Here is a 25,656-nt window from a genome sequence, read left to right as displayed (position 1 = left end):
ATAGTTTAAAAATCATAACAATCAGAAAGGAACAATAGAAACATGACAAATATAATGTTTACAGATTCAAAGTGGAGTTCAAACGCAAGCCAAGTTACGGTACTTTATGAAGAATTGCTCAATTTTGTCTTCCCAATCAATTTTCCCAAGTTTTATTGCCATTGTCAAGAATTGGTACTTGGTTGTTTTGCGTTGGATCCGATTCGATTCTTCAAGCGTTCCTCGTGTTATGGCGAAAGATTGTATATCTATTTACTTATTTATCTCTGTGAAGAATTGCTCAATTTTTGATTGAGGTTTTGTATTGGATTGTTCAAATGTTTTAAGAGATTCTATTTTCAGATGCAAAAGGTCCAAAAGGCCTTGGACCTGCTATTTTATTCTCTCGTTCTCCCTTTTCTTCTTCCCCTTTTATCCCCCAGTCATCCTGTCCTGTTTCATATGCAGTAGTATGAAAACATTTGGGCACCCCTGGTCATTTTTAAAAGATTTTTCTTTATAAATCAGCGGTTGTTGGGATCAGACATTTCAGTTTTTTGATTCAATTTTTGATTGAGGTTTTGTATTGGATTGTTCAAATGTTTTAAGAGATTCTATTTTCAGATGCAAAAGGACCTGCTATTTTATTCTCTCGTTCTCCCTTTTCTTCTTCCCCTTTTATCCCTATAAATCAGCCGTTGTTGGGATCAGACATTTCAGTTAAATATATCATATAGCAAAATGAAGTTTATAGAATTTATAGAAAGTGTGCAATAATTATTTCGACAAAAGTAGGCAGCTGCTTACATTTGGGCACCCCAACAAAAAAAAAAAAATGACATCAATATTTAGTAGATTTGCAGAAATAAACGCTTCCTGTGAGGGTCTAAATTCTGGTTGATGGTATTTCTGACCATTCTTCTTCTTTGGGAAACATCTCCAGTTGATATTCATAGTTTAAAAATCATAACAATCAGAAAGGAACAATAGAAACATGACAAATATAATGTTTACAGATTCAAAGTGGAGTTCAAACGCAAGCCAAGTTACAGTACTTTATGAAGAATTGCTCAATTTTGTCTTCCCAATCAATTTTTTGATGGTTTTATTGCCATTGTCAAGAACTGGTACTTGGTTGTTTTGCGTTGGATCCGATTCGATTCTTCAAGCGTTCCTCGTGTTATGGCGAAAGATTGTATATCTATTTACTTATTTATCTCTGTGAAGAATTGCTCAATTTTTGATTGAGGTTTTGTATTGGATTGTTCAAATGTTTTAAGAGATTCTATTTTCAGATGCAAAAGGTCCAAAAGGCCTTGGACCTGCTATTTTATTCTCTCGTTCTCCCTTTTCTTCTTCCCCTTTTATCCCCCAGTCATCCTGTCCTGTTTCATATGCAGTGGTATGAAAACATTTGGGCACCCCTGGTAATTTTTAAAAGATTTTCCTTGATAAATCAGCGGTTGTTGGGATCAGACATTTCAGTTTTTTGATTCAATTTTTGATTGAGGTTTTGTATTGGATTGTTCAAATGTTTTAAGAGATTCTATTTTCAGATGCAAAAGGACCTGCTATTTTATTCTCTCGTTCTCCCTTTTCTTCTTCCCCTTTTATCCCTATAAATCAGCCGTTGTTGGGATCAGACATTTCAGTTAAATATATCATATAGCAAAATGAAGTTTATAGAATTTATAGAAAGTATGCAATAATTATTTCGACAAAAGTAGGCAGCTGCTTACATTTGGGCACCCCAACAAAAAAAAAAAAATGACATCAATATTTAGTAGATTTGCAGAAATAAACGCTTCCTATGAGGGTCTAAATTCTGGTTGATGGTATTTCTGACCATTCTTCTTCTTTGGGAAACATCTCCAGTTGATATTCATAGTTTAAAAATCATAACAATCAGAAAGGAACAATAGAAACATGACAAATATAATGTTTACAGATTCAAAGTGGAGTTCAAACGCAAGCCAAGTTACGGTACTTTATGAAGAATTGCTCAATTTTGTCTTCCCAATCAATTTTCCCAAGTTTTATTGCCATTGTCAAGAACTGGTACTTGGTTGTTTTGCGTTGGATCTGATTCGATTCTTCAAGCGTTCCTCGTGTTATGGCGAAAGATTGTATATCTATTTACTTATTTATCTCTGTGAAGAATTGCTCAATTTTTGATTGAGGTTTTGTATTGGATTTTTCAAATGTTTTAAGAGATTCTATTTTCAGATGCAAAAGGTCCAAAAGGCCTTGGACCTGCTATTTTATTCTCTCGTTCTCCCTTTTCTTCTTCCCCTTTTATCCCCCAGTCATCCTGTCCTGTTTCATATGCAGTGGTATGAAGACATTTGGGCACCCCTGGTAATTTTTAAAAGATTTTCCTTGATAAATCAGCGGTTGTTGGGATCAGACATTTCAGTTTTTTGATTCAATTTTTGATTGAGGTTTTGTATTGGATTGTTCAAATGTTTTAAGAGATTCTATTTTCAGATGCAAAAGGACCTGCTATTTTATTCTCTCGTTATCCCTTTTCTTCTTCCCTTTTTATCCCTATAAATCAGCCGTTGTTGGGATCAGACATTTCAGTTAAATATATCATATAGCAAAATGAAGTTTATAGAATTTATAGAAAGTATGCAATAATTATTTCGACAAAAGTAGCCAGCTGCTTACATTCGGGCACCCCAACAACAACAAAAAAATGACATCAATATTTAGTAGATTTGCAGAAATAAACGCTTCCTATGAGGGTCTAAATTCTGGTTGATGGTATTTCTGACCATTCTTCTTCTTTGGGAAACATCTCCAGTTGATATTCATAGTTTAAAAATCATAACAATCAGAAAGGAACAATAGAAACATGACAAATATAATGTTTACAGATTCAAAGTGGAGTTCAAACGCAAGCCAAGTTACAGTACTTTATGAAGAATTGCTCAATTTTGTCTTCCCAATCAATTTTCCCAAGTTTTATTGCCATTGTCAAGAATTGGTACTTGGTTGTTTTGCGTTGGATCCGATTCGATTCTTCAAGCGTTCCTTGTGTTATGGCGAAAGATTGTATATCTATTTACTTATTTATCTCTGTGAAGAATTGCTCAATTTTTGATTGAGGTTTTGTATTGGATTGTTCAAATGTTTTAAGAGATTCTATTTTCAGATGCAAAAGGTCCAAAAGGCCTTGGACCTGCTATTTTATTCTCTCGTTCTCCCTTTTCTTCTTCCCCTTTTATCCCTATAAATCAGCGGTTGTTGGGATCAGACATTTCAGTTTTTTGATTCAATTTTTGATTGAGGTTTTGTATTGGATCGTTCAAATGTTTTAAGAGATTCTATTTTCAGATGCAAAAGGACCTGCTATTTTATTCTCTCGTTCTCCCTTTTCTTCTTCCCCTTTTATCCCTATAAATCAGCCGTTGTTTGGGATCAGACATTTCAGTTAAATATATCATATAGCAAAATGAAGTTTATAGAATTTATAGAAAGTATGCAATAATTATTTCGACAAAAGTAGGCAGCTGCTTACATTTGGGCACCCCAACAAAAAAAAAAAGAAATGACATCAATATTTAGTAGATTTGCAGAAATAAACGCTTCTTATGAGGGTCTAAATTCTGGTTGATGGTATTTCTGACCATTCTTCTTCTTTGGGAAACATCTCCAGTTGATATTCATAGTTTAAAAATCACAACAATCAGAAAGGAACAATAGAAACATGACAAATATAATGTTTACAGATTCAAAGTGGAGTTCAAACGCAAGCCAAGTTACGGTACTTTATGAAGAATTGCTCAATTTTGTCTTCCCAATCAATTTTTTGATGGTTTTATTGCCATTGTCAAGAACTGGTACTTGGTTGTTTTGCGTTGGATCCGATTCGATTCTTCAAGCGTTCCTTGTGTTATGGCGAAAGATTGTATATCTATTTACTTATTTATCTCTGTGAAGAATTGCTCAATTTTTGATTGAGGTTTTGTATTGGATTGTTCAAATGTTTTAAGAGATTCTATTTTCAGATGCAAAAGGTCCAAAAGGCCTTGGACCTGCTATTTTATTCTCTCGTTCTCCCTTTTCTTCTTCCCCTTTTATCCCCCAGTCATCCTGTCCTGTTTCATATGCAGTGGTATGAAAACATTTGGGCACCCCTGGTAATTTTTAAAAGATTTTCCTTGATAAATCAGCGGTTGTTGGGATCAGACATTTCAGTTTTTTGATTCAATTTTTGATTGAGGTTTTGTATTGGATTGTTCAAATGTTTTAAGAGATTCAATTTTCAGATGCAAAAGGACCTGCTATTTTATTCTCTCGTTCTCCCTTTTCTTCTTCCCCTTTTATCCCTATAAATCAGCCGTTGTTGGGATCAGACATTTCAGTTAAATATATCATATAGCAAAATGAAGTTTATAGAATTTATAGAAAGTATGCAATAATTATTTCGACAAAAGTAGGCAGCTGCTTACATTTGGGCACCCCAACAAAAAAAAATGACATCAATATTTAGTAGATTTGCAGAAATAAACGCTTCCTATGAGGGTCTAAATTCTGGTTGATGGTATTTCTGACCATTCTTCTTCTTTGGGAAACATCTCCAGTTGATATTCATAGTTTAAAAATTACAACAATCAGAAAGGAACAATAGAAACATGACAAATATAATGTTTACAGATTCAAAGTGGAGTTCAAACGCAAGCCACGTTACGGTACTTTATGAAGAATTGCTCAATTTTGTCTTCCCAATCAATTTTCCCAAGTTTTATTGCCATTGTCAAGAACTGGTACTTGGTTGTTTTGCGTTGGATCCGATTCGATTCTTCAAGCGTTCCTCGTGTTATGGCGAAAGATTGTATATCTATTTACTTATTTATCTTTGAAGAATGAAGAATTGCTCAATTTTTGATTGAGGTTTTGTATTTGATTCTTCAAATGTTTTAAGAGATTCTATTTTCAGATGCAAAAGGTCCAAAAGGCCTTGGACCTGCTATTTTATTCTCTCGTTCTCCCTTTTCTTCTTCCCCTTTTATCCCCCAGTCATCCTGTCCTGTTTCATATGCAGTGGTATGAAAACATTTGGGCACCCCTGGTAATTTTTAAAAGATTTTCCTTTATAAATCAGCGGTTGTTGGGATCAGACATTTCAGTTAAATATATCATATAGCAAAATGAAGTTTATAGAATTTATAGAAAGTATGCAATAATTATTTCGACAAAAGTAGGCACCCCAACAAAAAAAAATGACATCAATATTTAGTAGATCCTCCTTTTGCAGAAATAAACGCTTCCTATGAGGGTCTAAATTCTGGTTGATGGTATTTCTGACCATTCTTCTTCTTTGGGAAACATCTCCAGTTGATATTCATAGTTTAAAAATCATAACAATCAGAAAGGAACAATAGAAACATGACAAATATAATGTTTACAGATTCAAAGTGGAGTTCAAACGCAAGCCAGGTTACAGTACTTTATGAAGAATTGCTCAATTTTGTCTTCCCAATCAATTTTCCCAAGTTTTATTGCCATTGTCAAGAACTGGTACTTGGTTGTTTTGCGTTGGATCCGATTCGATTCTTCAAGCGTTCCTCGTGTTATGGCGAAAGATTGTATATCTATTTACTTATTTATCTCTGAAGAATGAAGAATTGCTCAATTTTTGATTGAGGTTTTGTATTGGATTGTTCAAATGTTTTAAGAGATTCTATTTTCAGATGCAAAAGGTCACAGCCTTGAAGTATCTAATTCATTTAACGGCTAACCTGGTTCACTATCTTCTGCGTGTAGAATCTATTTTCCCGGTAATTCCTATTTAGTATAAAGGTGTATGTCATTAAGACGGGTGTTGCTACCTGCTGGGATGGTTCTCTAAATAAATTGCAAGTGGCCTCTGGCAACAAGAAGAGGCCTGCTTTCATTGTCAAGCTGCAAAAATGTGCAGGCAGTCAATCAGAGTGGGTTAAAGTTTTTTATCTGAGATCAGTTTTTTAACTCCAGTGTTATGTTTTCTCTTTTAGTCCTATTTTATGTCTCTTAGTCTTTAGCTTCTAACTCCAGTGTTTCCTCAGGGGGGTCCTCCACACTGGGGGCCGTTCGGGTATGCTGAGGGGGTGCCATCCTTGGGTCCCTTCGACACGGCCGGCTGGGGGTTCCTCCCTTTTAATGTGGGGGTCCGCCCGTGTAACGGAGTCGGGGGGGCCCGGGTGCTGGTCCTCCGATGGCACGGCCTGCAGCTCCTCCCAGTGTGGACGGCCCCAAAGGTGGCGTTTCCTTGTTCCTCAGTACCATGCCATGTCTCCATACTGTGGGTGATTGTGTGCTTGCGTGTGTGTGTGTGTGCATGTGTGGGTCTAGTATGGAGGGTGGGAAGGAGGGGCTTTCTTTTTGCTTCATTGTTGTCCTTTTTAATTGTGGAAATTGTTTTAATTCTGGAAAGCACTTTGTGTTGCATCTCCTTGCAGGAAAAGCGCTATATAAATAAAGTTGATTTGATTTGAAAGCTTTGCAACAATGGCGCCCACTTGATTATTTATTTTTTAAATTGATGTATTTCGTTATCACGAGGTGTCTACTTGCCGGGGCGGGAGTGGGGGCGGGTGGTGGTGGTGTAATATGATCAATAATTGATATGCGGTACGAAAAAAAAGCGCTGATTTGCTGCCTCTCCTCTGGTGCACTTGTCACTCGCTCTTGTCAGAACACATTTGCTTTGATGACAAATTTGAAGATGCGAACAAGGGCGTCACATGTGATTAGAGATGTGCCGAGCGCTGAAAGGCAAGTTGGGGAGGGACGCCCCCCCCCCCCCCCCCCCCCCCCCCCGCCCCTCCGACTTTGTTTGTTCCGGGGGAAGGGGGGCTCTGGAGGACCAAGGGGCCAGGCTCTGAGGTGAGCTCACACTCTTGTAAGCAGACAGATGAGAGAGGAGGGGATGTCTTGAACTTTTTTTTTTTTTATTTTCTTTTTTTTGTCATGTGTCAGTAAACAGCGTGACTCGTTTGAAAGGAACCTGGTTTACAGGGTGGAAAGTCGCTCTTTTAAACCTTTCAAGCTCGGGGGCACAAAACACACCGCCAGAAATGCGAGGGAACTGGAGGACTAGAAGTAGAGAAAGCGAGCGCTCCCCCTGGTGTGTCTAGCGAGTAGACGCACCAGGCCCCGTCGTTCAATGACTTCGGGTCACGGCGGAGCTGATGGTGCGTTACTTAAAACGACGCCGAACTTAAGAAATCCTCGACAAACTCGACTTTCAAAGAGAAAACTTATCTGAAAAAGTATGGTAATGTAAGAAACACAAACCGTTATTTGTTTTGTTCATCAGAGAGGGAACCATTTTTGGTTACGCAAATGGGCGTTAGATTGAAAATTATTATTTTTACCATCCAGTTATACCTCACGAGAGGTATGCTGGAGCCTATCCCAGCTGTTACTATTAGAAACTGACTCTGAACTTCCCAATTTCCGGCATTCAGTAACTGAGGAATAATATTGGAACCATTTTTGGTAACGCAAATGGCTGTTAGATTGAAAATTATTATTTTTCCCATTCAATAATTGAACAGTTATTGAACAGTCCATTTTCTAGGGTCACAGGAGCTAAGCTGGAGCCTATCCCAGGTGTTTTTCTTAGAAATGGACTCTGAACTCCTTCATTTCAGGCAGTCAGTAACTGAGGAATAATATCGGAACCATTTTTGGTAACGCAAATGGGCGTTAGATTGAAAATAATTATTTTTACCATCCAGTTATTGAACAGTCAATTTTCACGGGAGGTATGCTGGAGCCTATGCCAGCTGTTATTATTAGAAATTGATTCTGAACTCCGCAATTTCAGGCAGTCAGTAACTGAGGAATAATATTGGAACCATTTTTGGTAACGCAAATGGGCGTTAGATTGAAAATTATCATTTTAACCATTCAATAATTGAACAGTTATTGAACAGTCCATTTTCTAGGGTCACAGGAGCTAAGCTGGAGCCTATCCCAGGTGTTTTTCTTCGAAATGGACTCTGAACTCCCCAATTTCAGGCAGTCAGTAACTGAGGAATAATATTGGAACCATTTTTGGTTACGCAAATGGCCGTTAGATTGAAAATGTTTATTTTTACTATCCAGTTATTGAACAGTCCATTTTCTATGGTCACGGGAGCTATACTGGAGCCTATCCCAGCTGTTATTCTTACAAATGAACTCTGAACTCCCCAATCTCACGCAGTCGGTAACTGACGAATAATATTGGAACCATTTTTGGTAACGCAAATGGGCGTTAGTTTGAAAATAATTATTTTTACTATCCAGTTATTGAACAGTCCAATTTCTAGGGTCACGGGAGGTATGCTGGAGCCTATGCCAGCTGTTATTATTAGAAATTGATTCTGAACTCCCCGGTTTCAGGCAGTCTGTAACTGAGGAATAATATTGGAACCATTTTTGGTAACGCAAATGGGCGTTAGATTGAAAATTATTATTTTTACCATCTGGTTATAGAACGGTCCATTTTCTAGGGTCACAGGAGGTATGCTGGAGCCTATGCCAGCTGTTATTATTAGAAATTGACTCTGAACTCCCCAATTCCAGGCAGTCAGTAACTGAGGAATAATATTGGAACCATTTTTGGTAACGCAAATGGGCGTTAGATTGAAAATAATTATTTTTACCATCCAGTTATTGAACAGTCCATTTTCTAGGGTCACGGGAGGTATGCTGGAGCCTATCCCAGCTGTTTTTATTAGAAATTGACTCTGAACTCCCCATTTTCAGGCAGTCAGTAACTGAAGAATAATATTGGAACCATTTTTGGTAACGCAAATGGCCGTTAGATTGAAAATGTTTATTTTTACTATCCAGTTATTGAACAGTCCAATTTCTAGGGTCACAGGAGCTATGCTGGAGCCTATCCCAGCTGTTGTTATTAGAAATTGACTCTGAACTCCCCATTTTCAGGCAGTCGGTAACTGAGGAATAATATTGGAACCATTTTTGGTAATGTCAGTGGGCGTTAATTAGGGGGAATACTATTCAAAATAATGAAAAATAACCAAAAATATTGTGTTTTTAATAGAATTATGACATTATTTACTTATTTTATCTACACTATATAATGTTTTGCTTTAGTCATTGACATGAAAGAGTAGCATAGAGCACTCGACAATGAACGTAAACACTGCTGAGATGTTTGCATTGTCATACGTTTTCACGCTGATTTCATTGCCAAGAGTAGTTTTAATTATACTGTTAATTGTGTGTACATAGTTGGAGATTTACAGCAAAAACTTCCAAACTAAACTCCAAGGAGTTTTTGCACCAAATCTGAGACGAAGAGCAAACGAGTTAGCATAATTGACAGCTGCATCCATTCGCTCGGTCCAAGCGCCTTCCTTCTGCTTCCAACACCATTTCCTCTTTTAATTAAAAAAAAGATGGAGCACATCAGACACATCGCGGCAAATCCGGGGTCTGGCACGGCCTCACAGTGGCGCCCCGCGTCTGGCAGTCCCGATAGAGTGCTGACGCTGGCAGGGACAAGAGAAGCGTAACGCCTGGAGATTTTTTCCTGACAAAGACGGAAGAGGATGATCTCTCCGTTAAAAAAAAAAAGGAGAGGTCCTCATTTTTTTTTTTACTCGGAGGCTTACTTGGCGAGCATTTTTTTTTTTTTGCTGCACTTTTCCGCGCCAGATTAATCCGGTTCTTGGAGTGACAGCTCATTGTTTACACGACAGTGGTGGCGAGGCTGCCCTCCTATCTTGCATGACAACATTTCGGGGGGTTGAGGCTCGCTCTATACTCCAGGGTCACAAAATGGGCTTTGTTTTTAGACTGAAAGAAGTCGTCTGGAATGTTATTTAACAGAGACGATTGTATGTGAGTGTTGCCTCGCAGCAACAAGGCCACGGGTTTGGATTTGGATGTACGCATCCTCTCAGTGTGCTTGCTGTGGTATTGGATACTCAAACTAGCCCGTATAAAAACATGAGTAGGGCTTGTAGGGATGTTACCAGCCATGTTGTTGTTGTTGTTGTTGTCTAGAGACAGTCCCACTGAGGAAAAAACAGGAAGCAGAACTGGAGGTTCACATTGGGAGTGACCAGGATGGATAGGATCACATGTTAGAGGCCTTGGAGATAAAGTCAGAGAGGCCAGACTGAGATGTTTGGACAGTGAAGATGGTAGTGAAGGACATGAGGGTAGCTGGTGTGAGAGAGACAGATGCAGAAGACAGGTTGAAGGTTGGATGGAGGAGATTGATTAGCTGGGGCAAGTGTTAGTGTTAATAAAGAGCTACCTTAAGTGGAAACATGAATTCCAACATGTACTGTGACATGATGAAACACAGTATGAACCCCTCTTGTGGGGAAACTGGGCCGTCGGACAGTTTTCCAATGACCCAGACGTTAGCACTTCACTTGTTAGCATCCAGTACCAGACGGAACACATAAGTTACGATACGGGACGCTGCATACAATTGAACTGGTGTTGAAAGTACAGTGGTATGAAAAAGTATCTGAATCTCAAAATCACACAGATGAAAAAAAACACTAAAACCACCCAAACATTTGTAGGTTTTCATATTTTAATGAGGATACCATGCAAACAAATGACAGAAAGGGGGGAGGAATAAGTATCTGAACCCTCTGCCTAAGGACACTTAAAGAGCAATTGAAATTTTTACCAAACAATTTTAGTCAGGTGTGTACCCAATCACCGATGAGTGTCTTAAAACTGCCCTGCCCACTATAAAACCCACACCTGGTAAGAATTGTCTTGACGAGAAGCATTGTCTGATGTGCACCAATGTTCGCTCAAAAGAGCTGTCTGAAGACCTGCGATCGAAATATTAAATGTGATGGTTCAGTTACTTATTCCTCCCCGTTCTGTCGTTGTTTGCATGCTATCCTCATTAAAATATGAAACCCTAGAAATGTTTGGGTGGTTTTAGTTCAAGCAGACACTGTTTTTTTCATTCATTTATTCATTTGATGGGTGATTTTATGCAGAAATGTGAGAAAAGGTTCAGATACTTTTTCATACCACTGTACTAGCATACATTAACATGCTATCCTCATTAAAATATGAAAACCTATAAATGTTTGGGTGGTTTTAGTTAAAGCAGACACTGTTTTTTCATTCATTCATTCATTTGATGGGTGATTTTATGCAGAAATGTGAGAAATTCCAAAAGGTTCAGATACTTTTTCATACCACTGTACTAGTATACATTAACATGCTATCCTCATTAAAATATGAAAACCTATAAATGTTTGGGTGGTTTTAGTTCAAGCAGACACTGTTTTTTCATTCATTCATTCATTTGATGGGTGATTTTATGCAGAAATGTGAGAAAAGGTTCAGATACTTTTTCATACCACTGTACTAGCATACATTAACATGCTATCCTCATAAAAAATATGAAAACCTATAAATGTTTGGGTGGTTTTAGTTAAAGCAGACACTGTTTTTTCATTCATTCATTCATTTGATAATGATTTTATGCAGAAATGTGAGAAATTCCAAAAGGTTCAGATACTTTTTCATACCACTGTACTAGCATACATTAACATGCTATGCTCATTAAAATATGAAAACCTATAAATGTTTGGGTGGTTTTAGTTAAAGCAGACACTGTTTTTTCATTCATTCATTCATTTGATGGGTGATTTTATGCAGAAATGTGAGAAATTCCAAAAGGTTCAGATACTTTTTCATACCACTAGTATACATTAACATGCTATCCTCATAAAAATATGAAAACCTATAAATGTTTGGGTGGTTTTACTTTTCCATACCACTGTACTAGTATACATTATATATGTATATAGATGGAGGAAGTGTAGATCCTAATTAGTGACAGGAATGTGCTTTTTTCCTAAAGTGTTTTTTTTTTACGTTAGCTGACGCCGCCATCGCTATCCGTCTATCCAAGTTTCTCCTCTCTCGATGGGGTGCGCATCAATCAGCCCCGTCCCCAACTGACAGTCCTTCTCCAGGCTAGTAGTGTCATCATCTCCCACGCGATTACACGCATTCGCACAGCGAGATCCTCGGACACAATGGAGCCGTGAACAGAGCCCCCCCACACACACAACACCACCACCAGCATCATCACCGCCACCATGTTCCTTTCTCCTTTTTTTCCTTTCTTCCATCATTCTGAGATGAAGAGTGGAACGCTCCGCAGCGGGTAGCTTCTTTTCTTCTCCTCGGAGGAAAGAAGCCCGGCAACGTGGCGTGTGTGTGATGTTACGTTCCCTTCAGGGAGGGGCGAAGGGAAGCACGACTAAAGATGAACACTGGAGAAGCTGCGGGACGAGAGCCAGAAGTCCTGACTAATGAGCTCGGGTTAGCTAGCATTCCTTAGGGATTATCATGGTGGATGATGATGATGATGGTGATGATGATGATGATGGGGGCATTTTTGCGCACATGGCACTCTTGTGTCAGAATTAAACCTGCAAGATGAACGAACCCGTTATTTGTTTCTCATAGTTTGAGTACTTATTCTCAAACTGCGGTATGAGTACCGCGGTGGTAGATTTTTAAAGTACAATAATTAAAATAACAGTATATTGGCGATATACACAATATATAAAATATCAGTGTTTGCCATACATTTGTTTATACCAGAGGTGGGCAAACTTTTTGACTCGCGGGCCGCATTGATTTAATAAAATTGACGGGGGGGGGGGGCAGACTGTATAGGATTTTACATGTGACAGTCCATTTGTACACGTATATTTTTACACATATTTTACACGTAAAAGTGTCATGTAGTCTGCTATATGTGCACTTTGAGATCATTTATTTGATGTAAAGTGCGTTATAAATTAATCATTATTATTATTATTATTATTGTTATTATTATTACGACCAGTCCAGGGTGTACCCCGCCTCTCGTCCCAAGACAGCTGGGATAGGCTCCAGCACCCCCGCGACCCTCGTGAGGATAAGCAGTAGAAAATGAATGAATTATGATTGTTATTATTATTATTATTATTATTACGACCAGTCCAGGGTGTACCCCGCCTCTCGCCCCAAGACAGCTGGGATAGGCTCCAGCACCCCCGCGACCCTCGTGAGGATAAGCGGTAGAAAATGAATGTATTATTATTATTATTATTATTATTATTATTATTATTATTATTATTATTATTATTATTATTATTATTATTATTATTATTATTACGACCAGTCCAGGGTGTACCCCGCCTCTCGCCCCAAGACAGCTGGGATAGGCTCCAGCACCCCCCGCGACCCTCGTGAGGATAAGCGGTAAAAAATGAATGAATTATTATTATTATTATTATTATTATTATTATTATTACGACCAGTCCAGGGTGTACCCCGCCTCTCGCCCCAAGACAGCTAATTATTATTTTAATTTTATTTTAATTATTATAATATTTTATTATTTTTAAAATAGTTAAATATTATATATATATATTTATATATATATTATTATTATTATTATTATTACTATTATTATTATTATTATTATTACGACCAGTCCAGGGTGTACCCCGCCTCTCGCCCCAAGACAGCTGGGATAGGCTCCAGCACCCCCGCGACCCTCGTGAGGATAAGCGGTAAAAAATGAATGAATTATTATTATTATTATTATTATTATTATTATTATTATTATTATTATTATTATTATTATTATTATTATTATTATTACTATTATTATTATTATTATTATTATTATTACGACCAGTCCAGGGTGTACCCCGCCTCTCGCCCCAAGACAGCTAATTATTATTTTAATTTTATTTTAATTATTATAATATTTTATTATTTTTAAAATAGTTAAATATAAATATAAAATAATAAATAATAATAGCAGATTGCATGACAATTTTACAGATACAATAATACCAGGTGGACTGTTACGTGTAAAATATATAGTCTGCCCCCCCCCCCCCCCCCCCCCCCCCCCCCCCGGAATTTTTGTTATATCAATGCGAGTCAAAAAGTTTGCCCACCCCTGGGCTGAGGTTTGAGTAGTTTCTTAATAGAAGAGAATAAGGTTCTTGTATTATTTCCATCATGGTGGAAAATTCGTAGTAGTTCGGATTTGTTGGTTATGGTGTCTTCTAAGTACATTTGGAGATGGTCTGTAGAAATTGAACACTATATTCATCACAGGACATGTACTGGGAATCAATGGATTCGCCATTTGGTAATGGCTGCTGTAAATGTGACTGGGTCGAGGTAACCACTGCACCATCGCGCATATGCTAATCTACCACAATCACCCTAAATATTATAATAAAAGGACATCAAATGATGCACTTATGTCATAGGAAAAGAGCGCCGCTTCAATGGAAAAGGTGCAAACGCTTATCAGCGCTGTTCCCTTAGCACTTTGCAACAGAATGGGCTATTGTAGTTTGGCAAAACAACAACAAAAAGGCAGCGCACAGAGAGGGGGGGGGGGCGCTCGCTCTTTATCCCCATGAAAGGCTAAAAGATGACCTTTCTGGCATCAAGCTATGGGGAGGGAGAGGGTGGGGCTTCGGGGGCAACACAATGCATGGCGGCATCAGCAGCTCGCGGCTACGCTTACAAGGCAAAAGACTCCCAAGTCTAAAACATCTATCACTTTTTTACAAAGATGCCCCCAACCTTTGCTTTTTATTCATGGACCAGTAGTGTGTACTTGTGTGTACTTGTGTGTACTTGTATAAAACAGTCGCATCTGGCTTTGCGGCACCTCTGCAGGCGATGGAAGCGGAGAGAGACTACTACACATCACTGTAGATTATATCAAGAACACAAAGCTAACCGTATAGTAGCGACGACATTTGACCCTGAAAGTGTGACTTTTGCTGAATCCAGTTGTACCGCATCACGGGAATGGCTTGAAATTTCTCACACTGCTCAAAAATCATATAAATGTAATGGTTTAATTTCATTTGAACATGCATCATATTACAATTGAATGCATCCCATAATCAGTTCCCAGTTCCACATGTCCGAAAGGAGTAGGAAGAAGCAAAGCTTATTAAATCCTACCCCTTCATCTGGTACTTTTACAATCAGTAACTGTTACATTTGTTCACTTCCTGCTTTCCTAATTTAAGTTTGTTTTTTTTTTTAATTTAATAAAAAAAATGTTTAATTTTTTAAAAAAAATTTAATGGTTTTATTTCATTTGAATATGCATCAGATTAAAATCTGAGTGCATCCCATAATCAGTTCACAGTTCCACATGTCCGAAAGGAGTAGGAAGAAGCAAAGCTTAATAAATCCTACCCCTCCATCTGGTACTTTTACAATCAGTAACTGTTACATTTGTTCACTTCCTGCTTTCCTAATTTAAGTTTTTTTTTAATTTATTTTTTTAATGTAATATTTTTTTTTTTTTTAAATTTTTTTTTAATTGTTTTATTTCATTTGAACATGCATCAGATTACAATTGAATGCATCCCATAATCAGTTCCCAGTTCCACATGTCCAAAAAGGAGTAGGAAGAAGCAAAGCTTATTAAATCCTACCCCTCCATCTGGTACTTTTACAATCAGTAACTGTTACATTTGTTCACTTCCTGCTTTCTAATATAATTTTATGTTTTTTTATTAAATTAAACCAACACTATCCCTGACTTTAACTCTGTCCTTAACTCTTGCCCCGACCCTAGCGCAAAAATATAGCCCTAACATTAACCCTTAACCTGAGCCCTAAACCAAGTCCAAGTCTAAAACCCAGCCCAGTCCTTAGCCCTCCTAACAGTATCCCTTACTTTAACCCTACCATTAACTCTTGCTTGGACTCTAGCTCGACCCATAACCCGAACAGTAGCCCTTTACCCCAGCCTTAAACCAAGTCCAAGCCTAAAACCTAACCCTAGCCCAGTCCTTGACCCTGCTAACACTATTCTTAACTTTAACTCTGTCCTTAAGTCTTGCCTTGAACCTAGCCCAAAATATCGCCCTAACATTAACCCTTTAATTTAATTTAATTTAATTTAATTTAATTTAATTTAATTTAATTTAATTTAATTTAATTTAATTTAATTTAATTTAATTTAATTTAATTTAATTTAATTTAATTTAATTTAATTTAAAATTAAATAAATTAATAATTTAAAATTTAATTTAATTTAATTTAATTTTTTTGTCATGTACCGAAGTACAAGGTGATATGAGCATCCAATGACATAATGGGTACCATAGTAAGTGTCAATATAGTGATATATATATATATATATATATATATATATATATATATATATATATATAGCACATCATGACTGGTTCAAGACTCTTCATCCTTGTATTTAGCAAACATCAACTGCTTGTATTGTTTCTTGAATTGGGTTAGGATTAGGGTTCTTGTAGAGATGTATTGGATGACATTTTTAGCTAATTGGTTGTTTTTAGCCGTATACATTATTTTAGCTGTTTGGAAATTAACTATATCAGCAAGTTGAAGTATTTGTCATTTTAGAAATAAGGAGTTAGTATGTTCTCTGTAGGCGGCATTATGAATTATCCTTACTGACCTTTTTTTTTGCAGTACATTTAGTGAGTGAATTTTGAACACAAAGTGAACATTTTCCACAAATATAAATGTGCCCCCCCCCCCCCCCCGTCCACTCAGTTTACCACTCTGTTGTTAGGATGCACTGAAAAGTCCCTTTGTTTTTTTTTTTTTGTTTGTTTTTTTTGTCCCAAAAGGCTATATGTCACATGGTCAGCACAGAATAGTACAAGCGTTTGCAGGCTTGTATCTATAGGTAAACTCTAGCAGAGCGCAGATAAGGTAGCATTGTGAGACAAAAAAAGGGGCCAGAGGTAAGTGGGAGGGTATAAAAGGAGCTGTAAAGTGTGTGTGCAGCTATGATGCGCTAACATCCATCCGACCATGGGGAAGGTATGAAAACTCACACGCTTGGTTTTTTTTTGGAGTACTACTAAGTCGCACTTTAAGGGGGTCCATTTATTGGGTTAGATTTGACTAAAAGTCTGGTGTTTTGTTTACATGTTGATATCAGGTTCGGATTTGAACATGTTGTTGTTGATGTAAACACAGAAAATAACTACGGTAGAACACACAGTGAAGTACATTTGTGCCAAAAATACATGTCAAATATTTACACGTACTTTTTTTATGTTGTTGTTTCAAATAAGATACATTTTCAGCACACTTTTTTTATTATATTAATGCTAATTATTATATTAATTATATATAATAATATTGTTATATTTGCATATTTTACATAATAATAATATAATAATTATTATTTTAATTTTATTTTAATTATTATAATATTTTATTATTTTTAAAATATTTAAATATAAATATAAAATAATAATAATAATAATAATATAAAACTTTTTAATAATTTTGGTGCGCCGTTAGCACGTTAATTGCGTTTGGGAATCTGACCAACAATAGCGAACCGCAGTGCTGTTAGCATTTAGCACCACTATTGTGTTTTGTGGCGTTATTTATGTTGTGGATGCCTGATAAAAACCTGATTGGTCCTCTGTGGATGAATTTAAGTTAAAAATGCACTGTATTATTTATTTTCTAAATGTGCGTATTTATTATTACAGTAAACCTCGGATATATCGGATTCAATTATTCCCACTGGTTTTGTCCGATATAAGCGAAATCTGTTATATGCGTATACCGGAAAATGTCAGTTTTATGCATATTACCATCATTAGAGCTCTCTAGACATGAAATAACACCCCTATAGTAACCTTTACACTCATATTACCCAATATAGCGGAGCCGTAGAAGACATTAATAAGACTTGTTGTGGGAATTGTTTTTGTCCGATATAAGCGAAATCCGTTATATGCGTATACCGGAAAATGTCAGTTTTACGCATATATCGGATTTATATCCGGTATATGCGTAAATCGGATTTTATCCGTTATAAAAAGGCACTTCCTTGACTATGTTTCCGATGTACCTGGACGCACAGGCAACGCTGCAAACGCTGTCGTATAGCGGCCTGTCACGATTCGGCGAATCGGAGCGCCACGATGCGGCCATCCGATATATGCGAGGGAAATTTAATGGAAATGCATTGGAACGGGACTGGAGATTTTGTCCGAAATAGGCGAAATCCGTTATAAAAAAATCCGATATATGCAATGAATTTTTATTGGAAATGCATTAACAGAAAAATCGGTTCTTTTTTTATCTGTCCGTTGTGAGCGAATTTCCGATATATCCGAGTCCGATATATCCGAGGTTTACTGTATTTAGTAATTATGTGAATTTTATCTCAATGAGTTATTTATTTTTCTTTTTTTTCACTCTATTTTCATCGCTTTTTTTGTATGTGCTTTATTTTATTCTTTCACTTCTGCTACTTCCGGGCTTCCGTAGTTGGCTCCAGCTTTGGTAGCACTTCCTCTCCTTGCCACACAACATGGTTAGCATTGATGAGGGGTGCAAAAGTGGAGACAAAATAACTTTATTTTCATTTTTTTGTCCTTCAGAAACCTAACAAAGGCTGCTAGTATCAGCTAGCCGTAATATTTTTATTATATAAGGAATGCAGTACTGGTAATATTCCTCCTATTTTCCAACCCGGATCTATTGTGACCGCGTCCTGTTACTATACTCTTGGACCGTGACGGTTTATTCAAAGCAGAGCAGTGCCCCCTACGCCTCATTCAATGAAGCGCAACATCTCCGTCTCTACTTCAAGATCATCTTCTACGAAGGCCGCAACTTCCAAGGCCGCCACTGGGAATGCGGCAGCGACTGCACGGACACCTTCAGGCACTTCAGCTGCTGCAACTCCATCCGGGTGAACGGCGGTCACTGGGTGGCATACGAGAAGGCCAACTACACGGGCTACCAGTACATCCTCAGCCCGGGAGAGTACCCCGACTACCGCACGTGGATGGGCTTCAACAACTGCATCCGCTCCTGCCAGATGTTCCCCCCCGTAAGTCAATCAAACAGACAGCTTGGACCGCCAGTCCCCCCCTCCCCCCCCTCGTGTGTGTGCACTCGTCTCACCTTGCACATCAAATGCGGCTTTTTCAAAATGGATGTCAATCACGCCGTCTTTTGATTCCATTTAGAGATCCTTTTGGCAGGTCATAGGATGAAAGGCTTTGCTGTGAGGCCCACAAGGAGAAGCAGTCAGCCTTTAAAAGGAATATCATACAACCCCATAAGACTCACTACCTTCATTCTAATTCTGCTAATCACACGCTGAGGGCTTCTGGCACTTTTCCAGATGGGGGTGTAATAATAACAGTAAAAAAAAAAAAAAAAAAATCAAAACTTCTGTCACGCCCCGAAAAAAAGAGTAGTTGCTCATCTGTTGCTCCTTAAAGAAACCGAGCGCTCCCCTGAATTCAAAGTGGAACATCATCTCAGGGGCAAAGAGTTGACAAAAAGCCCTAAACCAAGTCCAAGTCTAAAACCCAGCCCAGTCCTTAGCCCTCCTAACACTATCCCTTACTTTGACCCTACCATTAGCTCTTGCTTGGACTCTAGCTCGACCCACAGCCCAAAAAGTAGCCCTTAACCCCAACCCTGAACCAAATCCAAGCCTAAAACCTAACCCTCGCCCAGTCCTTGGACTTGTTAACACTATTCCTAACTTTAACTCTTGCCCTGAACCTAGCGAAAAAAAATTAGCCCTAACATTAAACCCTTAACCAAAGCCCTAAACCAAGTCCAAGTCTAAAACCCACCCCAGTCCTTAGCCCTCCTAACAGTATCCCTTACTTTAACCCTACCATTAAGTCTTGCTTGGACTCTAGCTCGACCCATAGCCCGAACAGTAGCCCTTAACCCCAACCCTGAACCAAATCCAAGCCTAAAACCTAACCCTCGCCCAGTCCTTGGACTTGTTAACACTATTCCTAACTTTAACTCTGTCCCTAACTCTTGCCCTGAACCTAGCGAAAAAAAATTAGCCCTAAAATTAACCCTTAACCAAAGCCCTAAACCAAGTCCAAGTCTAAAACCCAGCCCAGTCCTTAGCCCTCCTAACAGTATCCCTTACTTTAACCCTACCATTAAGTCTTGCTTGGACTCTAGCTCGACCCACAGCCCTACCAGTAGCCCTTAACCCCAGCCCTAACCCAAGCCTAAAACCCAACCATAGCCTAGTCCTTAGCCCTCCTAACAGTTACTTAAACCTGACCATGAACTCTTGCTTGCACTCTCGCTCGACCCATAGCTCTAACAGTAGCCCTAACCCAAGCCTAAATATAAATATTGACAAAAGGTTGACAAAAAGGGCTCGCAGGGGTTTGAGCACAAAAACATAATAATCATCTTCCCGTTCTTAGTACCGAGGATCCTACAAGATGAGGATCTACAACCGACCCGACATGGTGGGACAAGCTATGGAGTTCATGGACGACTGCCCCAACCTCTACGACCGCTTCCGTTCCCGCGACATCTACTCCTGCAACATCATGGAAGGTTACTGGATCTTCTACGAGCATCCCAACTACAGGGGGCGCCAGTACTTCCTGAGACCGGGCGAGTACAGAGCCTGCGGCGACTGGGGTTGCCATGACCCCATGGTGGGCTCGCTACGCAGGATGAGGCCCCTGAATTAGACTGAAATCTAACATTAAAATCCGTCATGTTTTAAACAATAATATGACTTTTTTGGTTTATTTCAGCCATTTTAAAAATAGCCGACTGATTTTTGCGACATCATCAACAAGCTTTTCAGGCACATGTTGCAGGTTTTATTGTGGAAAATGCAGCGGTACAGTATTTCACGCGGCGTTTAGCAGAGACAAAGCAGGCTCGTCGTCGTCGCTGGGCAGTCCGCTGACACGGCAAAGCTTTGTTTGGATTCGTTCTATAAAGCCAGCAAGGTCTATAAAGAGGCCTAGTAGGACCCGGCATTGGTTCTGAGCTCAGCTCAACACAGTGACAATGAGCAAGGTAAGTTTGCAAAAAGACGTTTTTATAGTAACAGAATCTTGAGAAGTTTTTATTTGATCCATGTCTACTGTAAAGTCTGGTTTTTATTGATATATTTATTGCTAAAACTGTCAAATTATTGTTGCTGTTGTGTTTGTAGCACCTGGAAAAAATGTGATTATTGCACATAGCAACTTTATATCGAAATGTATTTTAATAATGTTTTGTTTACTCGTGAGACATCAGAAGTTAGCTTTAGTTTGCTAGTTTAGTCCTCACCCTAACTCTAGTCTAATTCTTGGCCCCTGCTAACACTAGCCCTCACTTTAACTCTGCCCCTAACTAGCCAGAAGCTAGCCAAAAATATAGCCCTAACATTAACCCTTAACCCAAGTCCAAGCCTAAAACCCAGCCCAGTCCTTAGCCCTCCTAACAGTATCCCTTACTTTAACCCTACCATTAAGTCTTGCTTGGACTCTAGCTCGACCCATAACCCGAACAGTAGCCCTTAACCCCCGCCCTGAACCAAGTTCAAGCCTAAAACCTAACCCTAGCCCAGTGCTTGGACTAGGTAACACTATTCCTAACTTTAACTCTGTCCCTAACTCTTGCCCTGAACCTAGCGAAAAAAAATTTAGCCCTAACATTAACCCTTAACCAAAGCCCTAAACCAAGTCCAAGTCTAAAACCCAGCCCAGTCCTTAGCCCTCCTAATACTATGCCTTACTTTAACCCGACCATTAGCTCTTGCTTGGACTCTAGCTCGACCCATAACCCGAACAGTAGTCCTTAACCCCAGCCTTAAACCAAGTCCAAGCCTAAAACCTAATCCTCGCCCAGTCCTTGGACTTGTTAACACTATTCCTAACTTCCTAACTGAACATAGCGAAAAAAATTAGCCCTAACATTAACCCTTAACCAAAGCCCTAAACCAAGTCCAAGTCTAAAACCCAGCCCAGTCCTTAGCCCTCCAAACAGTATCCCTTACTTTAACCCTACCATTAAGTCTTGCTTGGACTCTAGCTCGACCCACAGCCTGAACAGTAGCCCTTAACCCCAACCCTGAACCAAGCCTAAAACCTAACCCTAGCCTAGTCCTTAGCCCTTCTAACAGTATCCCTTACTTTAACCCTACCATTAGCTCTTGCTTGGACTCTAGCTCGACCCATAGCCCGAACAGTAGCCCTTAACCCCAGCCCTAAACCAAGTCCAAGCCTAAAACGTAACCCTAGCCTAGTCCTTAGCCCTCCTAACAGTATCCCTTACTAAAACCCTACCATGAACTCTTGCCCTCCTAACAATATCCCTTTCTTCAACCCTATCAACTTGAGCTCGACCGATAGCCCTAACAGTAGCACTTAACACCAGCCCTAACCCAAGCCTAAAACCTAACCATAGCCTAGTCCTTAGCCCTACTAACAGTGTCCCTTACTTAAATCAGACCATGAACTCTTGCTTGCACTCTCGCTCGACCCATAGCCCTACCAGTAGCCCTTAACCCCAGCTCAAACCCAATTTGACCCAAGCCCGCCCGACACTTGCCCAAACCCAAGTCCTAATCCGAGCTCTTGTTCCAGCTCCAAACCTATACCATAGACTGAACACTATCCTGAGCCCCAGCACTGACTTTAGCCCTTGTTTTAAGTCTAGACTGAATGCTACCTATTGCCCCAACTCCAGGTCTTGCCCTAATCACGTATACCATCATGACCCTTTACCTTTCCCCCCTCACACAGATCATCTTCTACGAGGACCGCAACTTCCAGGGCCGTCACTTCGAGTGCAACAGCGACTGTCCGGAAATGCAGAACTACTTCAGTCGCTGCAACTCGATACGCGTGGAGAGTGGCTGCTGGGTGGCCTACGAGAAGCCCAACTACGGGGGCTACCAGTACATGCTGCACAAAGGCGACTACCCAGACTACCAGCGTTGGGCGGGCTTCAACGACTGCATCCGCTCCTGCCGTATGGTTCCACCCGTGAGTTTCAATCTGCGGAACTGGAACTTGGAATGGTTTAGCCCCCAAAGCCGCCATGTAACCATTTTGGTTTGGTCTTTTAGTACAACGGCAGCTACAGGATGAAGATCTTTGAGCGCTCTGATTTTGGCGGCCAGAATCTGGAGCTAATAGAAGACTGCCCGGATCTGAACGAGCGCTTCCACACCCGTGACATCTCCTCCGTCAACGTCATGGAGGGCTACTGGATTCTGCACGAGCACCCCAACTACAGGGGGCGCCAGTACTTCCTGCGCCCCGGCGAGTACCGCAGGCACAGCGAGTGGGGCAGCGCCAGTCCCACCATCGGCTCTCTGAGGCGCGTCACTGAGGTCAACTGATTCCTTTATCATTTTTTTACCCTTCTCGAGCGTTTACACCCTTCTGTTCCTGAAACCTGTTTCATTGTAGTCTCAACACTGTTCACTGTAACGGCGGTTTTGTGTTACTGTATCTTTAACGTTGTAATGTGTACTATGACCACCCAAACCGGTTGCTAGGACGTCTCCAAGGAAAATCGCCCTACTGGAATCACACCAAATAATAAAAACCTCATAAAAGTCAACTTGCTTGTGATTCCCATTTTTCAAACGTGTGACGAATTTTGATGGTACTCCAAACTCCAGTTTTTCTACTACCCTCATGTCCTCCTTCGCTACATCCATAAACCTCCATAAACCATAAAGCATATATATATTCACTATTTCTCCTGTGGACATGTCCGAACCAACCATCCAAACTTTATCCGTAAGGCCTCTTAACATGTGATCCTATCCATCATGGTCACTCCCAATGAGAACCTCAGCATCCTCATCTCTGCTACCTCCGGTTAACATGTAATGTCCCTCTGATGTACTCGGTCCTGATCCTATCTATCATGGTCACTCCCAATGAGAACCTCAGGATCCTCATCTCTCCTACCTCCAGCTAACATGTAATGTCCCTCTAGTGTACTCGTTCCTGATCCTATCCATCCTGGTCACTCCCAATGTGAACCTCAGCATCCTTATCTCATGCTACCTCCAGCTAACATGTAATGTCCCTCTGATGTACTCGTTCCTGATCCTATCCATCCTGGTCACTCCCAATGAGAACCTCAGCATCCTTATCTCTGCTACCTCCGGCTAACATGTAATGTCCCTCTGATGTACTCGTTCCTGATCCTATCCATCCTGGTCACTCCCAATGAGAACCTCAGCATCCTTATCTCTGCTACCTCCGGCTAACATGTAATGTCCCTCTGGTGTACTTGTTCCTGATCCTATCAATCCTGGTCACTCCCAATGAGAACCTCAGCATCCTTATCTCTGATACCTCCGGCTAACATGTAATGTCCCTATGATGTACTCGTTTCTGATCCTATCCATCCTGGTCATTCCCAATGTGAACTTCAGCATCCTTATCTCTGCTACCTCCAGTTCTGCTTCCTGTCAAACAACATAGCTGGTCTCACCGCAGTTGTTTTAATTTGAATTATTCCACTTATATTCAATTGTACTTTGTGTACAAGTTCAAATAAACTCCAAACTTTAACTTTTCATACGAAAAAAAATACAATAAATTACAAATTTTCTTCTGGCATATTTTGTAATATTATTCAGTTCATATGAAAAACAAAGTAAATTAATTTTTGGTTGTTTAAAGAAAAAATAACCTTATTATGGATCAATGTGTTTTGGTGGATGTGAACTTTAAAGACATTCCAAACTCAAGTTTTCTGAAATTTGAGAAACATGTTTTTCATCAGGCATATTTTGGGACATTTTTCATCTCATCTGGAAAAAGTATTTTTTTGATCAGTTTTCATGATCAAAAGTGATTTTTTCCCCCTCTCTCAATCTTTCTATGTTGTGTTGATTCCTACTCATTTTGGTGGACTGACTACAGTATGTCAGTATGTCTAACCTCCACTTGTGGCTCACTTGTGGACTCTCTTCTCTGCTTGAGAGTCCCGTGGGAATTGTTGTCCACGCATATGAAAAGGCAAAGCACTTGACTTGTACAACAAACGCTGGAAATCCTTTAATTGGACATTACTCAAGGCCAAAAGTCATATTTCTTGCCGCCGTTGATCTTAAGAGACTCTCAAATACACTCCCCACTGGGGTGGATTTTTTTTCCCCCCCCATCTCTGGCTCTTCAATCAATAATTAATAGTCAAAGTTATTTATTCATGTGTCTCTTGGCCAATTACACAGTGCCTAATTAACAATTTCAATAATTGATATTTATTTCTGAAAGGGTTCTCTATCTGGGGCTGATGTAAAATGCATGAGCAGGGATACGGACTGGGTTTTGTTTTGGGGTTTTTTTTTTTTTGTGTTCTGAGAGAGAGATTTTCCCGCTCGAGGCTAATACCAGGCCACTTTGACTGGATCTCTTTGAGCTGGCACGGGTCCTGTGATGTGGATCTAACGTGGGCATCTTTCATGGACCCAGAGCGCTTACTCTGCACCATGTGATCTCCTAAAGATCCCTACTTGTACATCCTCAGATTGTCTCTATAGCTGTTTTTTTAATAGCGATACTACAAAGAATAAGTTGGGATGAGAATTGCTTTGTTTGAGCGCGGCGTTAATGAAAAAAAAATGAAACAGGTTTAATAATACCTTTAAGTAAATGACAGCTCATGAATTAGTGTACGATTTTTTTTTCTTTTGAATCTGAGGTTTTCTGATGAAAAGAAAACACAAAAACTAAATATGCCAGATGAAAACAATAAGTGCATGTATCTTCTAATGTGGGATTTCTTCATCAGAAAACTTTAGAATGTAATGTAATGTTTGGTTGAAATGATCTGGAACCTTCTGGTCACACACTGCTGTGG

The 25,656-nt window shown here is 39.4% G+C and overlaps 2 protein-coding genes across 5 annotated transcripts in view; both read left to right on the top strand.

Moving 5' to 3' along the window:
• crygmxl2 (crystallin, gamma MX, like 2) overlaps window positions 1–20,558 on the top strand; it is a 64,526-nt gene extending 43,968 nt beyond the window's left edge. For 3 of the 4 annotated variants that reach the window (XM_058061124.1, XM_058061125.1, XM_058061127.1), the window contains 2 exons: window positions 18,635–18,877; window positions 20,241–20,558. In XM_058061124.1, coding sequence (XP_057917107.1) covers window positions 18,635–18,877; window positions 20,241–20,473 — 476 coding nt within the window. In that variant the 3' untranslated portion in view covers window positions 20,474–20,558. Of the gene's footprint in view, window positions 1–16,696; window positions 16,837–18,634; window positions 18,878–20,240 lie in introns of those variants that run through there. The other variant, XM_058061128.1, reaches the window with a different exon arrangement.
• Window positions 20,559–20,745: 187 nt separating this feature from the next.
• crygmx (crystallin, gamma MX) lies at window positions 20,746–23,406 on the top strand. The gene is made up of 3 exons (XM_058061145.1): window positions 20,746–20,853; window positions 22,569–22,811; window positions 22,895–23,406. Exons 1-3 carry the CDS (start codon window positions 20,845–20,847, stop codon window positions 23,168–23,170), a joined length of 528 nt encoding a protein of 175 aa, XP_057917128.1. The 5' UTR covers window positions 20,746–20,844; the 3' UTR covers window positions 23,171–23,406.
• Window positions 23,407–25,656: the final 2,250 nt, after the last annotated feature.

This window comes from Doryrhamphus excisus, chromosome 22, assembly GCF_030265055.1.
Source record: "Doryrhamphus excisus isolate RoL2022-K1 chromosome 22, RoL_Dexc_1.0, whole genome shotgun sequence".
NCBI lineage: Eukaryota > Metazoa > Chordata > Actinopteri > Syngnathiformes > Syngnathidae > Doryrhamphus > Doryrhamphus excisus.
The sequence above is the reverse complement of the archived record's forward strand: the minus strand, read 5'-3'. Positions and strand labels throughout refer to the sequence as shown.